This window comes from Emys orbicularis, chromosome 7 (genome assembly GCF_028017835.1).
Source record: "Emys orbicularis isolate rEmyOrb1 chromosome 7, rEmyOrb1.hap1, whole genome shotgun sequence".
NCBI lineage: Eukaryota > Metazoa > Chordata > Testudines > Emydidae > Emys > Emys orbicularis.
In genome coordinates this window covers 103,627,161-103,644,774 of record NC_088689.1, presented here as the reverse complement: position 1 = coordinate 103,644,774, position 17,614 = coordinate 103,627,161, and the positions used below count along the sequence as shown (strand labels likewise).

The 17,614-nt window shown below is 42.2% G+C and overlaps 1 protein-coding gene across 2 annotated transcripts in view; it reads right to left on the bottom strand.

The window, feature by feature from the left end:
* Positions 1 to 17,614, bottom strand: part of CACNA1D (calcium voltage-gated channel subunit alpha1 D) — a 412,523-nt gene that overhangs the window by 41,527 nt on the left and 353,382 nt on the right. For both annotated transcript variants that reach the window (XM_065407208.1, XM_065407209.1), the window contains one exon: positions 15,643 to 15,773. In XM_065407208.1, the coding sequence (XP_065263280.1) occupies positions 15,643 to 15,773 (131 nt within the window). The remainder of the gene's footprint in view (positions 1 to 15,642; positions 15,774 to 17,614) is intronic.

Sequence of the window (17,614 nt, the reverse complement as noted above, 5' to 3'; positions counted from 1 at the left end):
GAAGACGCTTAAGGAAATCGAGGCTCAGATCATCTTCAGTGGGATTCTGCCTGTTCCTAGAGAAGGGCAGCAAAGGGCTGACAGGATTGTGATGATAAATAGTTGGCTAAGGGAGTGGTGCTATAAGGAGGGCTTTGGGATGTATGGCCACTGGGAGGCTTTCGGGGACAGACAACTGTTCTCACGGGATGGACTTCACCTAAGTAGGGAAGGAAATAGACTTCTGGGAGGGAGGCTGGCTCATCTCATCAAAAGAGCTTTAAACTAGGAATTTGGGGGAGACGGTTGGGAGATGTCCAGTTAATCTCCATGCCAGATTACAACATTGAGAAGGAGGGTAACAAGATAAGAACTGATATAGCCGGGGGGAAGAGACTGGACATAAGGAAGGCGGGGGGGATGGATACTAGACTAATAGGTCATACTGGCGGTACGGTGTCCATACCAAATTGGATAACTAATGTGAGAGAGGCTAAACGGCATAAATTAAGATGTTTATACACCAATGCGAGAAGCCTAGGTAACAAAATGGAGGAATTGGAGCTCCTGGTCCGGGAAATGAAACCGGATATCGTAGGAATAACCGAAACGTGGTGGAACGGTAGTCATGACTGGAGTACAGGTATGGAAGGGTATGTGCTGTTTAGGAACGACCGGAACAAAGGTAAAGGTGGGGGAGTAGCATTGTATGTCAATAATGAGGTATAAACTGTAAAGAAATAATAAGTGATGGAATGGATAAGACGGAGTCTGTCTGGGCAATACTCACATTGGGTAAAAAAATTACTAGAGCCTCCCCTGGGATAGTGCTTGGGGTGTGCTATAGACCGCCGGGATCTACCCTGGATATGGACAGAGAACTATTTAATGTTTTTAGGGAAGTAAATACTAATAGGAACTGTGTAATCATGGGAGACTTTAACTTCCCGGATATAGATTGGGGAACAAATGCTAGTAACAATAATAGGGCTCAGATTTTCCTAGACGTGCTAGCTGATGAATTCCTTCATCAAGTAGTTGCTGAACCGACGAGGGGGGATGCCATTTTAGATTTGGTTTTGGTGAGTAGTGAGGACCTCGTTGAGGAAATGGTTGTAGGAGACAACCTTGGCTCGAGTGATCATGAGCTAATTCGGTTTAAACTAAATGGAAGGATTAACAGAATTAAACCGGAGACTAGGGTTTACGATTTCAAAAGGGCTAACTTTAATAAATTAAGGCGACTAATTAGGGAAGTGGATTGGACTAAGATATTTATGGATCTAAAGGCGGAAGGCGCCTGGGATTATTTCAAGTTGAAGTTGCAGGAGCTGTCGGAGGCCTGTATCCCGAGAAAGGGAAAACGGTTCGTAGGCAGGAGATTTAGACCGAGCTGGATGAGCGAGCGTCTCAGAGGGGTGATTAAGAAAAAACAGAAAGTGTACAAAGAGTGGAAGAGGGGAGGGATCAGCAAAGAAACCTACCTTATTGAGGTCAGAGCATGTAGAGATGGAGTGAGAAAGGCCAAAAGCCGTGTAGAGTTGGATCTTGCGAGGGGAATAAAAACCAATAGTAAGAGGTTTTATAGCCATATAAATAGGAAGAAAACAAAGAAAGAAGAAGTGGGACCGCTGAAGACTGTAGATGGAGTGGAGATTAAGGATAATCTAGGCATGGCACAATATCTAAACGAATATTTTGCATCGGTCTTTAATGAGGCTAATGAAGGGTTTAGGAATAGAGGCAGTGTGACAGAGGGGAATAAAGGAGGGGGGGCTGACATTACCGTATCCGAGGTAGAAGCCAAACTCGAACAGCTTAACGGGACTAAATCGGGCGGACCGGATGATCTTCATCCGAGAATATTAAAGGAACTGGCGCGAGAAATTGCAAGCCCGTTAGCGATAATTTTTAATGAATCTGTAAACTCGGGGGTGGTACCGTTGGACTGGAGAATAGCTAATGTGGTTCCTATTTTCAAGAAGGGGAAAAAAAGTGACCCGGGTAACTACAGGCCTGTTAGTTTAACATCTGTAATATGCAAGGTCTTGGAAAAAATTTTGAAGGAGAAAGTAGTTAAGAACCTTGAGGTCAATGGCAATTGGGACAAATTACAACATGGTTTTACGAAAGGCAGATCGTGCCAAACCAACCTGATCTCCTTCTTTGAGAAAGTAACAGATTTTTTAGATAAAGGAAATGCGGTGGATCTAATATACCTCGATTTCAGTAAAGCGTTTGATACGGTACCGCATGAGGAATTATTGGTTAAATTGGAAAAGATGGGGATCGATATGAAAATCCAGAGGTGGATAAAGAACTGGTTAAAGGGGAGACTGCAGCGGGTCGTACTGAAACGTGAACTGTCAGGTTGGAGGGAGGTTACCAGTGGAGTTCCTCAAGGTTCGGTTTTGGGTCCGATTTTATTTAATCTATTTATTACTGACCTCGGAACCGAATGTAGAAGTGGGCTGATAAAGTTTGCGGATGACACAAAGTTGGGAGGTATTACCAATTCAGAGAAGGATCGGGATATCCTGCAGGGAGACTTGGATGACCTTGTAAACTGGAGTAATAGTAATAGGATGAAATTTAATAGTGAGAAGTGTAAGGTGATGCATTTAGGGATGACTAACAAGAATTTTAGTTATAAGCTGGGGACGCATCGGTTGGAAGTAACGGAGGAGGAGAAGGACCTCGGAGTCCTGGTTGATCGCAGGATGACTATGAGTTGGCAATGTGACGTGGCCGTGAAAAAAGCTAATGCGGTCTTGGGATGCATTAGGCGAGGTATTTCTAGTAGGGATAAGGAGGTGCTGCTTCCGTTATACAAGGCACTGGTGAGACCTCATTTGGAGTACTGTGTGCAGTTCTGGTCTCCCATGTTTAAAAAGGATGAACTCAAACTGGAACGGGTACAGAGAAGGGCCACTAGGATGATCCGAGGAATGGAAAACCTGTCGTATGAAAGGAGACTCGAGGAGCTCGGTTTGTTTACCCTAACCAAAAGGAGGCTGAGGGGGGATATGATTGCTCTCTTTAAATATATCAGAGGGATAAATACCAGGGAGGGAGAGGAATTATTTCAGCTCAGTACTAATGTGGACACGAGAACAAATGGATATAAACTGGCCGTCGGGAAGTTTAGGCTTGAAATTAGACTACGGTTTCTAACCGTCAGAGGGGTGAAGTTCTGGAACAGCCTTCCGAGGGAAACAGTGGGGGCAAAAGACCTCTCTGGCTTTAAGATTAAGCTTGATAAGTTTATGGAGGGGATGGTTTGATGGGATAACGTGATTTTAGTCAATAGGTCAATAACGTGCCATCGCTGGTAATTAGTATCAATGGTCAATGTGGGTCTGGCTGGAGAATCTTGCCCGCATGCTCGGGGTTCTGCTGATCACCATATTTGGGGTCGGGAAGGAATTTTCCTCCAGGGTAGATTGGCAGAGGCCCTGGAGGTTTTTCGCTTTCCTCCGCAGCATGGGGCAGGGGTCGCTTGCTGGAGGATTCTCTGCGACTTGAAGTCTTTAAATCATGATTTGAGGACTTCAACAGCTGAGTCAAGGGAGAGAATTATTCCAGGAGTGGGTGGGTTAGCTTTTGTGGCCTGCATCATGCGGGAGGTCAGACTAGATGATCATAATGGTCCCTTCTGACCTTAAAGTCTATGAGTCTATGAGTAAAGGCCGGGGCAATTATCATTATTTCCCATATTTATAAGGTTACAGTGCTGTGTGCCTCTGTGTGCATTTTACCTGGTTTAGATTAAGATACCATTTCTCAGATGTAGAGAGTAAAGAGAGTAAATACACCAAGAACTCCTGTAGTACTGCAATTTTAAAGGACAGAGATGGAGAAGACACTGCGACTTCTTATCAACACTCTGCTGCTCAAGGCTCCAATTTCTCTGAGAGTGTCCCCTGCACAAGGCACGATGCCTACTCTCTGGAGCCCTTATTTAAGTGTACAAAACTGCATTGAATAGTTTGTGTGCAATTATAGCAGTCACACAGTCATTGTATCTGCACAAGCAAAATTTACAATTAGGTATCTAACTAGACATTTGTATACACAATTACTCTGATTATCCATGAACTGGGGTATTACTCACAGATAGAAGGCCTGCATGTATTGAAATTGTACTTCTAAAAAGATTGATTCAGGTATTCAGCTAGATATGGGGTGCCTACATATTTGTAAATGAAACCCTGGCTAACCTTCTGTCAATGGAAGCTATGAAATACTTTAATGGAAAAATGAATCATCCTTAAAAAACTGCCTGCACTCATGACTGTTCTTTGGTTTGCCAACTGGTGGACTCAGTGATGCTGATGGGAAGTCTGGCCATGTTCTACCTTCTACTGTTAAGCATGGGACACTGTTGACAATTGTCTTAGGGGAGCATGAAGGTGAACAGCATTGGCATTGCTACTATCCACTTTGGTGCTTTGTGTCCTCTCTGCCCCCAGGCTCACTGTCACCAATGGCACCCTTTCCTGAAGCATGAATTAGAGTTACACTGTTGTACTACAACGTATTACAAATTAAAAAGGAAGGCTGAATGGAGCAAGAGTTCATCATGAGCTCATAGTATGTTGTAGCCCTTCTCAGTTTGAATGTGTCTGGATTCAGCTTCCAGTCACTGGTTCTTGTTATGCCCTTCCTGGCTAGATTAAAGAGACCTTTATTACCCGGTATTTTCTCCCAGTGAAGGTACTTATACACTAGAATCAAGACACCACAAAATCTTCTTTTTGATAAACACATTGAGCTGTTTAAATCTCTTACTGAAAGGCATTTTCTCTAGCCCTCTAATCATTTTTGTGGCTCTTTTCTGCACCTTTCCAATTTTTCAACATCCTTTTAAAGATGTGACCACCAGAAGTGTACACTGTATTCTAGTATTGGTCTTCCCAGAGTTGTAATGAGTCTCTCACCCTATACTGTCTCATACTCCACCTCCGGACTCCCAGAGAGTAAATGGAGAGAGGGATCTTGCTTCATACATGTATCTTTCTGGCAACAATTCTCTTCTGGACTTGAGGAGAGAGAAAAAATCTGGAAGTGTGTATGGAATCTGCAATGAAATCTTTTACAGACTAAAGTTGGCTCTTTCTTTCTTTCTTTCTTATTCATGAAACTACAGGGTGTTCTTGGACGAATCACCTGAGTATGTGTGGTGGCACCAAAACCAGAGAAGATCAAGTTAGTAGACGTGACCTCAGAAGGAAGCTCTCTGAGGTACATATGTTTTTTTAGCAACGCTATCAGGTAAACCCATTCCTGGTTCCTGTATTTCTATGTTGGAAGGATATATCTTTGTTGATGAACAAGGCAAACATTTCTATGTTATAAAATGCAGCTTTTATGTTAGGGGTCTCTGTCTGGCTAGCTGGAAGAAAAGAGCCACTGCCTTTAAGGGCTCTCTTACAGCAGTTGGGTAGAAGGGGGATAGTTTACAGAAATGGACAGGAAGGGCTGGAAGCAGTTGTGGCCAGGTCAGGACAAGGTCACTGCACTGCTCTTCTTGCTGATCGGAAGAGTGTAGGGGGTTGTGGTAATACCCTTGTAGCCCCAGAAAGACCCTCTTTACAAGGTTTGGGTTGGCAGCACCCATCCATGAACTTGGGGAGCTGGGAAGGAATTTTTCCCTCACCACCAGATTGGTGGGCAGAGGCAGGATGAATTGTTTTCTTTCTTTTGCTTTTCCCAGAGCTGGTCAGGGATCCATTGTGGTGGAATGGGGGGGGGGGGCGGGTTAGGTTATAATGTTGCAACTTAATATGTAAAAGGATGTCCAGTGCAGGTACTCAGTATGGAAGGTATACAGTTATTGGATAAAATGGATTAGAAAAGGATTTCAAGGAAAGCATCCCTTTAAGGGAGTTGAGCAAGGGGTTTTCAGGCTCCTACATCTGGAACAGCAGAGAGCCGATTCTCCTCCTTTCAGCACTGTACAATTTATTGCTGGGTACTCCCAGATTTTTAAGTGAATAAAGTTGTGGCCTCATTAAACCACATCCATTGCCTCCTGTCTTTCTTCCAGCATGGGCAGACAAAAAATATGTTCAGCTAAACCCCCCACAAATTTCAGTTTGTAGCCAGGTATTTTTGGAATGAGGCAAGTCGTGCAAACTACATTCTCATCCAGATGTGCAGAGAATTCAAGTATATAGGATATTTGGTATGTCTTTGTAATTGTGATTAATAAAGTCCTCAGAAAAACATTTACTTCCAAGTAGTTGTTATACTAGACCAAGCGAAAATCGAAGATGGATGGTAAAATAAGCCATCATGGGCAGCGATACAATACGTGATAAGGCAGGCCTTCTTTGTTTGTTTATGGTTTCACTCTCCTATAACCTGTTCAAGGTTAGTTCATGTAAGTGGTTCTGAAACAGTGGTCTGCAGACCACTGCTGTTTTGCAGAGCACACATGGGTGGGTGATGCTACTTACCAGGTGTAGCCCCGTCAAGGACACCATTAGACTATCTAGAGGCTGTTCTAAATGGAATTTTAAAAACCCCAAACCAAAACCAAAACCAAAACAAAAAAATCCTGGAAGGCCACTTCTCTGCACATTGCCCAGCTGTTTCATGTCTTCCTTCATCAGTTCTTCTTCTGGTGTAAATTAAACTAATCAAATTTGTGGATGACACCAAAACTGTAGAGGTTACCACCTTGGAAGATATAACGCAACTGCATGGTGAGTTGGAGACATTAGAATAGTGGGCCCTGCCAATATACAGGGGAGTTTATACTAATAAAAGTAAACCCTATGCCCAGGAAGAGAATATGAGCAGCACAGATACAACACTGGGGAATATTAACAAATAAACTTCACTCACTGTATTAAGGTGAGTTTATTTCCATGCTGTCTTCTTAGTACTCGCTTAATATTTTTTTCAATTAATGCTATATTTGCTGCAGGGAAGATGTGGGATCAGTGTGGGAAGAAGAGTTAGCCTATGAGAGGATCTGCTGCTTAAGAAGTGGTGCATTATGTGAAAAAGTAGAGAACTATTGGTTTACTTAAAATAAACGTGTATTTATGCTGTGATGTTATCCATTCAGCCACCTCCTATAATTACTGTATAATGAAAAACATACCTAAGATTTCATAAAGTATAAATGAAATGTAACTACATATTGATGAGATGCTCAGTAACAAATAACTTATTAAAGGCATCCCAAAGCATATGGAAACTGCAAATTTAATCAGATTTTGAGAGATAATCTACATTTTATCTAGAGAGATAATTCTTTAATTTGTTATTTGCTCCTAATCAAAATGCATTATCTTAATTTTTTTTATTAGAAACATAACTGATTTTTCTAGTTGCATTAGCATAATTAAGGCTCTAATAAGATTTAAAATGGAATCATGTGACTATTTATAGATATCATTACTTGATTGGTAGTCTTTTAAATTTCATCAAATGAATTAAATTCTAGGTAGAGACTGATGATACACGTAAGAAGTTTCCTCTATCACAGAATAATGAAAAATATGCAAAAAGATATGTGTAATATAATGATAAAAACAAATAGTATATTATGCTGCATAGTGTTTTTTCCCTTCACAAAAAGGATCTCCAAATACTTATAAAACTTTAAATATTCAACACTCACTTCATCCACCACAGAAATACATTCCTCTCTTGAATAGAATGAGACAATTCTTTAACTGTACACAATAGTTAAGGAAAGGAACTTTGGGAAACTGCAGGGGAATTTGATAAGCCAGCAGAATATAATTACTCCAACTGGAATTCAGCCAGGATACCTTTTTTTTGGGCCACCTATAAAAAGGCCCATACCATCTTGGGGGTCAGGGCCTTCGTTTTACTTCTCATCCAAAAGATGGGGGACCAACATCAAAGCTGCCCCTTCTACAATGCTGAGAAGAGTGCTACTTATTGTCTCACCAACATTTGAGTTTCCCAATAAGGAAAACACAGCTTAGGATAGCATGGATTTATCGAGCAAGTTGCAAAATGGCTTCCTGAGTTGACTTTCATTTAGCTTAAAGAGTATTATGTTTAGTATGCAGGGTGTTAATACTGCCAAAAGAGTCCTAAAATGTGGTCTATGACTAAGCTCCTGGGTTTAAACAGAATTGTGACATATCATGCTTATTTGTTTCCATTTGTTTTTTGTTCATTTATAACTCTTGTTAAATAGCAAAGATATCTATCTGTAAGTGGAGGGCAGTCAAAAACCTGATCAGCCATAGGTTGTCATATTTCTAGTAACTTTAAAAAAAAGCTGATTTTATTCATCTTTCAAGGCAGATATAAGTACAACAATATATTAGGGTTGTGTGGGATTTATTTAAAAAAATAGTGTGCAAATGATATGTATATCAGGACCATCTTTCAGGCTCCTAGTGAGTATCCAGTTGGAGGGGACTAAAAAGTGTCTTAAACTTTCTGAATAGTGACTGAAAAGGCTACAAGAGCCTTAAAAGTAGTGGCCGCAGAGTTGTCTTGGTCTGGCGACCTGGATCTCAGTGGCAGGAATTCCTTGGTACTTGAGAACATTTCTCATTCAGACAGGTGGGAGAGGCCAACTAGTTTAGTGCTTTTATGCTGGGGGAGGAGAAGAGTGTTTTCCAAGTATTACTGTTACTCCGACTATGAGAGCTTTAGTGTGTCTGTGTGTGCGTGAGGGTGGGAGGTGGAGCAACTCCCATGGATTTCTCTACGCTAAATTCAGGAGAGGTGGTGTGAGGTACACACTGGGTGTAAAGGGTCATAAAATGGGTGTCATAGAAAAATAGAGATGTTTGCATCAATTTGGCATTAAGTAGATGTGTAAAAAGAGGTTAATTTACATTTGAAGGAGTGTAAAAAGGGTTGTAGCAGAAAAGCAACAGAAGGGGGTAAGGTAAGTTAATGCCTTCCAGTGGGAGAAGAATTTTAAGACCAGATCTAACACACAAATTTCACTGACTTAATTGATGATTTTCTCCTAGTGATAACGGGATATCATCAACTCTGTCCTTTTCAATTTATATCTGTCAGCTGACTTTGAACCTGTTAACAATAATATTTTGTTGGTTGTCTGCAGCCCTACCGGTGATAGGTGGTTTTGCTCTTGGGTTAACACTTGACACTTGAAATAAAAAAGTTTCATTTTGCATGTTTTTAGCAGTAGTTGCTATAGTACTTATCACAGAATCATAGAATATCAGGGTTGGAAGGGACCTCAGGAGGTAATCTAGTCTAACCCCCTGCTCAAAGCAGGACCAATGCCCAACTAAATCATCTCAGCCAGGGCTTTGTCAAGCCTGACCTTAAAAACCTCTAAGGAAGGAGATTCCACCACCTCCCTAGGTAACTCATTCCAGTGCTGCACCATCCTCCTAGTTAAAAAGTTTTTCCTAATATCCAACCTAAACCTCCCCCACTGCAACTTGAGACCATTACTCCTTGTTCTGTCATCTGCTACCGCTGAGAACAGTCTAGATCCATCCTCTTTGGAACCCCCTTTCAGATAGTTGAAAGCAGCTATCAAATCCCCCCCTCATTCTTCTCTTCTGCAGTCTAAATAATCCCAGTTCCTTCAGCCTCTCCTCATAAGTCATGTGCTCCAGCCCCCTAATCATTTTTGTTGCCATCCGCGGGATGCTTTCCAATTTTTCCACATCCTTCTTGTAGTGTGGGGCCCAAAACTGGACACAGTACTCCAGATGAGGCCTCACCAATGCCGAATAGAGGGAAATGATCACGTTCCTCGATCTGCTGGCAATACTCCTACTTATACAGCCCAAAATGCCATTAGCCTTCTTGGCAACAAGGGCACACTGTTGACTCATATCCAGCTTCTCGTCCACTGTAACCTCCAGGTCTTTTTCTGCAGAACTGCTGCCTAGCTGCTCGGTCCCTAGTCTGTAGCAGTGCATGGGATTCTTCCTTCCTAAGTGCAGGACTCTGCACTTGTCCTTGTTGAACCTCATCAGATTTATTTTGGCCCAATCCTCTAATTTGTCTAGATCCCTCTATATCCTATCCCTACCCTCCAGCGTATCTACCTCTCCTTCCAGTTTAGTGTCATCTGCAAACTTGCTGAGTGTGTAATCCATGCCATCCTCCAGATCATTAATGAAGATATTGAACAAAACTGGTCCCAGGACCGACCCTTGGGGCACTCCACTTGATACCAGCTGCCAACTAGACATGGAGCCATTGATCACTACCTGTTGAGCCCGATGATCTAGACAGGTTTATATCCACCTTATATGTAGTCCATTCATCCAGCTCATACTTCTTTAACATGCTGGCAAGAATACTGTGGGAGACCATATCAAAAACTTTGCTAAAGTCAAGGAATAACACGTCCACTGCTTTCCCATTATCCACAGAGCCAGTTATCTCATCATAGAAGGCAATTAGGTTAGTCAGGCATGACTTGCCCTTGGTGAATCCATGCTGACTGTTCCTGATCACTTTCCTCTCCTCTAAGTGCTTCAGAATTGATTCCTTGAGAACCTGCTCCATGATTTTTCTAGGGACTGAGGTGAGGCTGACTGGCCTGTAGTTCCCCGGATCCTCCTTCTTCCCTTTTTTAAAGATGGGCACATTAGCCTTTTTCCAGTAATCCGGGACCTCCCCCGATCGCCATGAGTTTTCAAAGACTCACTTCAGCATGTGTGATTTCAAAAATGCAATGTGAACATTTTGCTTTCCTTTTGCTAGTCATACTAAAAAGGCTATGGTATTCTTTGCGAAAATATATACAACTAATAGCTCTACTTGTGATTACCAGCAACTGGTGAGCCAAATTCTACCTGCAGACCTTGCTACCCCATTGGTGTCAATAAATTGGATTGGGTGTAATGAAGTGCAGAATTTGGCTAATATTTTGCCTTTTAGGCACATACTGCACTGAGTGAAGAACAGAGGCCAGTTCCTCCTGGAAGTTCAAGGAATGCGAAGAGAGTATTCCCCACTCAAGATCTCACTGAAGTCAATGTCAGGACCAGCATTGACTATAGTGGAAGTTCCGCCATGCCCTTGAAGTTGCTCTATGGAAAGACCAGCACCAATGGCAGCACTGAGCACACGGCTTGCCACAGAGAACAGCCCCCCCGTGCAGGTGTGCAACAGAAGGGGGAAGCCCCTCGCATCCTCTTTCCCTTGTGCACCCATGCAGAGGCCAGGCACAGTCTCCCCCTTGGACTTCTTGTCATGTCTTTTTAAAAAAATGCAGGAGATGACCAACATACCTCCATTGAGTATCTGTACATGTAAATTAACCAGAGTTCTAAAATGAAGTGTTACATTATACGAACAATAGGATGCAATTGTAGGAAAGCCTTGATCAAAATAAGGGAGTCCTTCAAAGGCTTTTTTTACACTCTGTTCCATCGCAACTTTAGTAAGCAACCTCACCTCTCAAAGTTACTTCAGTGACTAGAGCAGTGCTTAATTTGTGCCAGGGCTTGCCAGGGCAGTCCCGGCTCCTCTGGGCTTGGTAGTGCATAGCCCCGGCCCCTCTAGGGTTGGCAGTTCATAGCCCCAGCACCTCTGGGCTTGGCAGTTCATAGCCCTGGCACTTCTGGGTTTGCTGCATCAGTTATGAAAATACCTAACTGCTTGAGCCCCGGCACCTCTTTCACTACAAATTCAGCACTGGACTGGCGGTGGTATTCTTCACTTCCTGTCCTTGCAGGCCATTCTGTATTACCTCATGGCACTGCTAAACACTTGCCATCTTTCAGCACAGGGGTGACTGCATTGCAGTAGTAGGCAAAGAGATATATGTACTTTTCGTATGGTTTAGAAAAATATATAAATAATCTGGCGATCAATTCGGCTGCAAGTGATTCTCCATATGTAAGACTATTATCATTATTACATAAAGCACATATACAGTTTATCATGGAAGTGTGGTATATGTTGCAAAAACAAGGCCACCAAGGGCAGTGGAGTCGAGTAAAAGTGATATTGTATGCTGGCTACTTTCATTATTTTAATCTCTTTACTGGGGAAACTTGCAAAAATTCTTTTATAAGATGCGAGGCTTGTAGGAAAAATTAAAAACACCTCTGTGTTTAATAAATTGTAGTTTCTCAAGTACAACTCACAGGCCTAGAATTATAAACCCTACATACACCATTCAACTAAATCTCTTTAGATAGTTTAAACACAAGTTTGATGGCAGTGGTGTGTCCCTAAATTATGCAGTCTAAGAGACACTGATATGCATGCTTAATAACATTTAAGCTTCCATTTGGGGAGAGGTGATCTGAGGTGGGCTGGAGGAAGTGGATAGAGTTGGGGGGCAGGCAGAGGGGAAACATGGGGGCAGGGAGAGACAGATAGAAGTGACCCCTACCATCCAGAAGCACCAGTTACCTCCTCACAAAATGGTAAAAAATGTTCCAAAAAATCATGCCGTACCCCAATCCCACAATTATTTGCAGGTATATGAGGGGAGAGGTATCATGGGCTGATTTTTCAGCTATTGTGTGTTGAGACCCACTGGTCTGAAGGCACCAGAAAGAGGTAATTCTGTCCTGTCTGTTTCCTCATTTTTCAATCCCCACAATTGAGCAATTTGCTGCAAGTAAAGTAACAATAAACAGAAAAGTCCATTCCTACTTGGAAACAGTTAGTGTGGTTTTTTCTACTAATTATTTGATCTCTTAGTAAACTAGAGTGGAGAATTTTGATCACGGGCGGCGGGTGAAGGTTATGTTGCCTCTTTCCTCTTTCCCTGGGGGAGGCTAGTTCCCTGTTTTGCCTCTTCTGCCAACACTCCAACCCCGCTCAGCCCCAGGCCCTGCCCCCTTCCCGCTCGGCTCCCCCTGCTGCCGCTCGCCACATTCCTCCTCTCCTCCTCCTCCTCTCCTGTGAGGTCCCCACCGCCTGTCACTCGCTGTGTCCCTTCTCTCCTCCACCCCCTCCCCTGCGAGGCCCTCACTGCCCACAGGGACCTGGCAAGCGGCGGGCGGAGGGTGGAGGAGAGGAGGGACACAGGGGGTGGGGGGCCTTTCGGGGGAGGGAGGGTGGAGGAGAGGAGGGATGCAGTGAGCAGAAGAGACCTCCGGGGGGGGGGGGGTGGAGTGGAGGAGAGGAGGAACTGGAAGGGACAGGAAGAGGCAGAGCACAGGCGTGGCCACCACAGCCCAGGTGTTTGACAGCAGGTTGGTGGCACCTGCGCCAGGGGAGGCTTGGCCTATTATACGCACCGCCTGTGATTTTGATACTGTGGCTTGAAAACTCACTCAGTGCTTTATGCTATCAGCTATCACATGTCCAAATACACAGCAGGGGGAACATCATCCTATCATCCTGAAACACCCTCTCATGGTCAAAGCAAGCAGGCATAATAGAGGGACTACCTAGAGGTGACGCATGCATGTGGGTGGAACATGTGCACACCCAATCCAGGGAGTAAACCCAGAACCCTGCAAGAATTTGCCATTTTAATAGTGTGGTAGCTCTCATTCTGGAGGTCTGATAGATATTTTAGGATCAGGAGGAAATAAACATTTTTTTTGGTAAGGTGAGCTAATTTCTGAGCCTGTAGGTGTTAAGATTTCCACTTTAAAGAATTCCAGTAGTCAGACCAGTAACAGGATCATCAGTAGTAAGCAAGCAGGACCGGCTCCAGGCACCAGCTTGTCAAGCAGGTGCTTGGGGCGGCCACTCCGGAGAGGGGCGGCACGTCCAGCTATTCGGCGGCAATTCGGCGGATGGTCCCTCACTCCGGCTCGGAGCGAAGGACCTTCCGCCGAATTGCCGCCGCAGATCGCGATCGCAGCTTTATTTATTTATTTATTTTGGGCTGCTTGGGGCGGCCAAAACCCTGGAGCCGGCCCTGTAAGCAAGGGCCATAACAAGTAGGCTATGCTACTCTAGGGCATGTCTACACTTGGAGCTGTGGATGTGATTCCCAGCTCAAGGAGACACTTACACTAACTCTCATAAACCTTCCATGCTAAAACCAGAATGTAGCTGTGGTAGTGCAAGCCCTGAATACCTGCAGAGGGTGTCAGACAGGTATGTACCCAGGACGGTTAACCTGTCTTGCAGCTCACTTTGCTGCAGTTACATTCTATTTTTAGCACACCAGCTTGATAGAGGGACGGCAATTATGGAGCTGGAAGGCGCACCCTCAGCTCAAACGTGGACATACTGACATGTTCAAGTCCATTTGATTTAGAGAAAGATTTTGTAAACTGAAAATGTTAAATGTAAAATTTTGTCATTGCAACAGCAAAGTAGAGGAATTTTGCTAGTGTCAGGATGTCCAAGCTGACAAGCAGGGCAGGAGATGTGTTATTTACGGAATTTCAGTAACTGTACAGTACTGAGCAGTTCAGTGAAATCTGAACGCTGTTCTGTCTCTCTCCACAGTGGTTTGCCAGACAAAAGAAAGGAAAAAGTGGACGGGTATGTTGCAACCTTGAGAGAAGAATAATTTTGAATCTATTATTCTGTTCTACTTTCCTTACTGATCATAATACACTGTGGTTAGCGAAGATACAATTTATATTGACCTAGTTAGATTTAGACAATGGGTAGGTCTGCCCACGTTTGGGGAAATGGTCCTGCTCCCTTGATGTCTTTCATCTGGCTTAAGCCCTTCTCCTTTGTGCTGGGAGACATTCTGATAAGACTTACAACCACACTATCCCACTGAAGTTGGGGGGCTGCAGATGGCATAAGATAGCTCAGAGTTAGGTCCACTATCTCTCAGGTTTCTCCTCCTCCACTCACCTTCCTATTTGATCTCTCCCAGGCCTCTCTAATGCCTTTCATTTTTCTCCCAACCCGGACTCCACTTTTTTGTTTTTATCTCTTCTCAATCTCCCAGTATTTCATCTCTCCTCTGATATGCAAATACAAGATCTTGCTGCCCTGACATGTCTTATTTTCATATGTCAACTATTGCTAGGTTGAACTACAAATCAGCACCTAGTTCTCAAGAAAACAATGTGTGAACCATGTTAAAATACTCCCTCGTGGAAACTGTGTTATCAACTGCTTCTCAGGCTAGTGTACTAAAATTCAACATAAAAATAAGAAGTTATCACCCTTATTAAACCTGTTTAAACTATATGGAAGTCTGCCTAGCATTAATTGAATGTATTGAATGAAAATATTTATTTTCCATATACACAATTGCCAAAGTGAGGTTATATAATCGCAAACTGGAGAGGAAATGGTATGTGTGATGATCAGTGGGAAAGGAATTGGACAAGTCATGGGAGAGAAGGTTGTTCCTTAAGATAATCTGTCCATTAAGAGATGGTGCATACTATGAACACATTTAAGAGTTCCTGCCCTAGGACATTACAGAAACACAAGCAAAAAAACCAGTATCTTAAAAAAAAGTGGAATGAAGAAGAGAAGGAAAATGACAGCTCAAAAGTGACACTTCATTTCAGCTGACTTATTATCAGCTTCGTCTCATATTTCTGCAATGAACCTATTAAACTACTGTTTTAGTAGCACACAAAGAAAGACATTTTGCACTTACCTTCTTATAGACAGAAAAACTACTTCTTATGTTTTGATGAACGAAGGACCCAAAGTGTCAGTTATATAAAATCCTTGAGGTACAACCCAATCATCAACTGTCATCTACCTGCTATTTCAAATAAGCTTACAAAATGGTTAGTTAAAATGTAAAAACAAAATCACCTGTAGAGCGATTGTGGTGTTCTTCGCCGGATATTTCCCCACCAGTCCTTGTTCTTTGCGTTTCTTGAATTTCCTAAAGTAGTCCTGTATCAGGAAGGTGGCATAGAACTTCCCCACGGTTACCTCATCATCTAAGTGAACAGACCAGACAGATCTCTCCCAAGTCAGCACATTTCACCAATAGCCTATATACTCACATCTGATTCAGGAAAACAAATGTGATGGGTGCAACAAACACTATGCTTTCATCTTATAATAAGATAGCCTAAACCTAGCATAAAGCAATATTTTAGCAGACAATCTACCTCAATATTAGAATTAAGTGAAGTAGTCCTTAATGTAGAAGAAAACAGAATATTTTACTAAGTTCTAACAGGTAACTTTTTAATAAAATCATAAACATGTCAGTATCTGCACAGGAGTTGAATTACTGGCGTTGGTTATTTTGAACAAATTTATTAAAATCAGAGCTACAGAAACGGAATATGCTCAGAAGAGTGACTATATAAAAATGAAATTTCCTGTTTTTAATTTATTCTTGCTCAGTTACTTCCTACCAAACCAAATTTGCACAGTTAACATATCAAAATACAATTTTTTGAACTGGACCATCAGAGTGGCCTCTAATCTATTTATCTGTCTTTGTAGTTCCTGTACTGGTGCTCCATCACCATAGTATCTGAGCACCTTCAGGCTGCATTATATCTGCTTATTATCTTATTGCCAACCAGCAACAAAAATTCTGAAATGAGAATTGAGGGGCAAATCCCACAGCCCTCATAAATTCAAAATTAATAAATTAATAAATAAATTAATTGAAAATCTTGTTTGAGTAAGAATTTGCTCATTGGCTAGCATATGACAATAGTAGCATGTATGAGGCAGAACATAATGTTTCCTATAGCAGTATATAGACTCTGAAATGCTAATAAAAGTAAAGGTAAGTTTTGCCAGTTAATTATCTAGCTATAATTCAGAAGATACACAGTCATTTGGTAAGCAGAGTAAAAATGAGCAATTTTTACAGAGTCACTTTTGTGAACCATACAACACTTTTATATGGAAAGCCCAGTCTTCAAATACAGGTGCCTTAATAAGATATCCAAATCCCACATTCAAGTTCTCAACTCAGTATTTAACTATGTATATGCCCATTTTATGAGACTAAAGGCCAGATTGAGCACCCAAATATGGACTTTTGATGTTCTAGTAAGGAATGCATATTAGAAAGCTATGGATATCTTATTGCTTAAAAAAATCCCACTTTGGGTATTCTTTACTTTCCTGGACTTATGTGGAGTGAAGTTTGCTGCCTTCTCTCTTGATATTTTTAACATACTGATAAAGATGTTTGCAATATGGCTGCTAATTAACACAGTGTTATACATCAAGGGGAACTGATGTGTTTTAAAATATTGGTGGTGCCAAAGTCTACTTTGCTGTTAGTAGGCCAAATCCTGACAGGTGCTGAGAATCTGTAACTTCTATTGACCTCATTGTAAAAGACAAGTGCTTAATACCTCTCAGGATCTGGGTTAGTAGGCACAACTGTGACTTCTATTGACTGAATTTAGAAAGACTGTATGAACACTAAATAATATGTCTAAATACACTGTAACATACTTTTGCTGGGAAACATATTGTGAGTTAAGAGCAACAAAGAGTCCTGTGGCACCTTAAAGACTAACAGATGTATTGGAGCATAAGCTTTCGTGGGTGAATGCCCACTTCGTCAGATGCACGAAGTGGGCGTTCACCCACGAAAGCTTATGCTCCAATACATCTGTTAGTCTTTATGGTGCCACAGGACTCTTTGTTGCTTTTTACAGATACAGACTAACACGGCTACCCCTCTGAAATTGTGAGTTGTATATTACACACATTTCAAATGCTCCTCTGTCTTTTTTTGTATCATGTCATACAGTATCACTTTGATTAAAATTGAGTCTCCCTTTGACTTTGCATTATATGT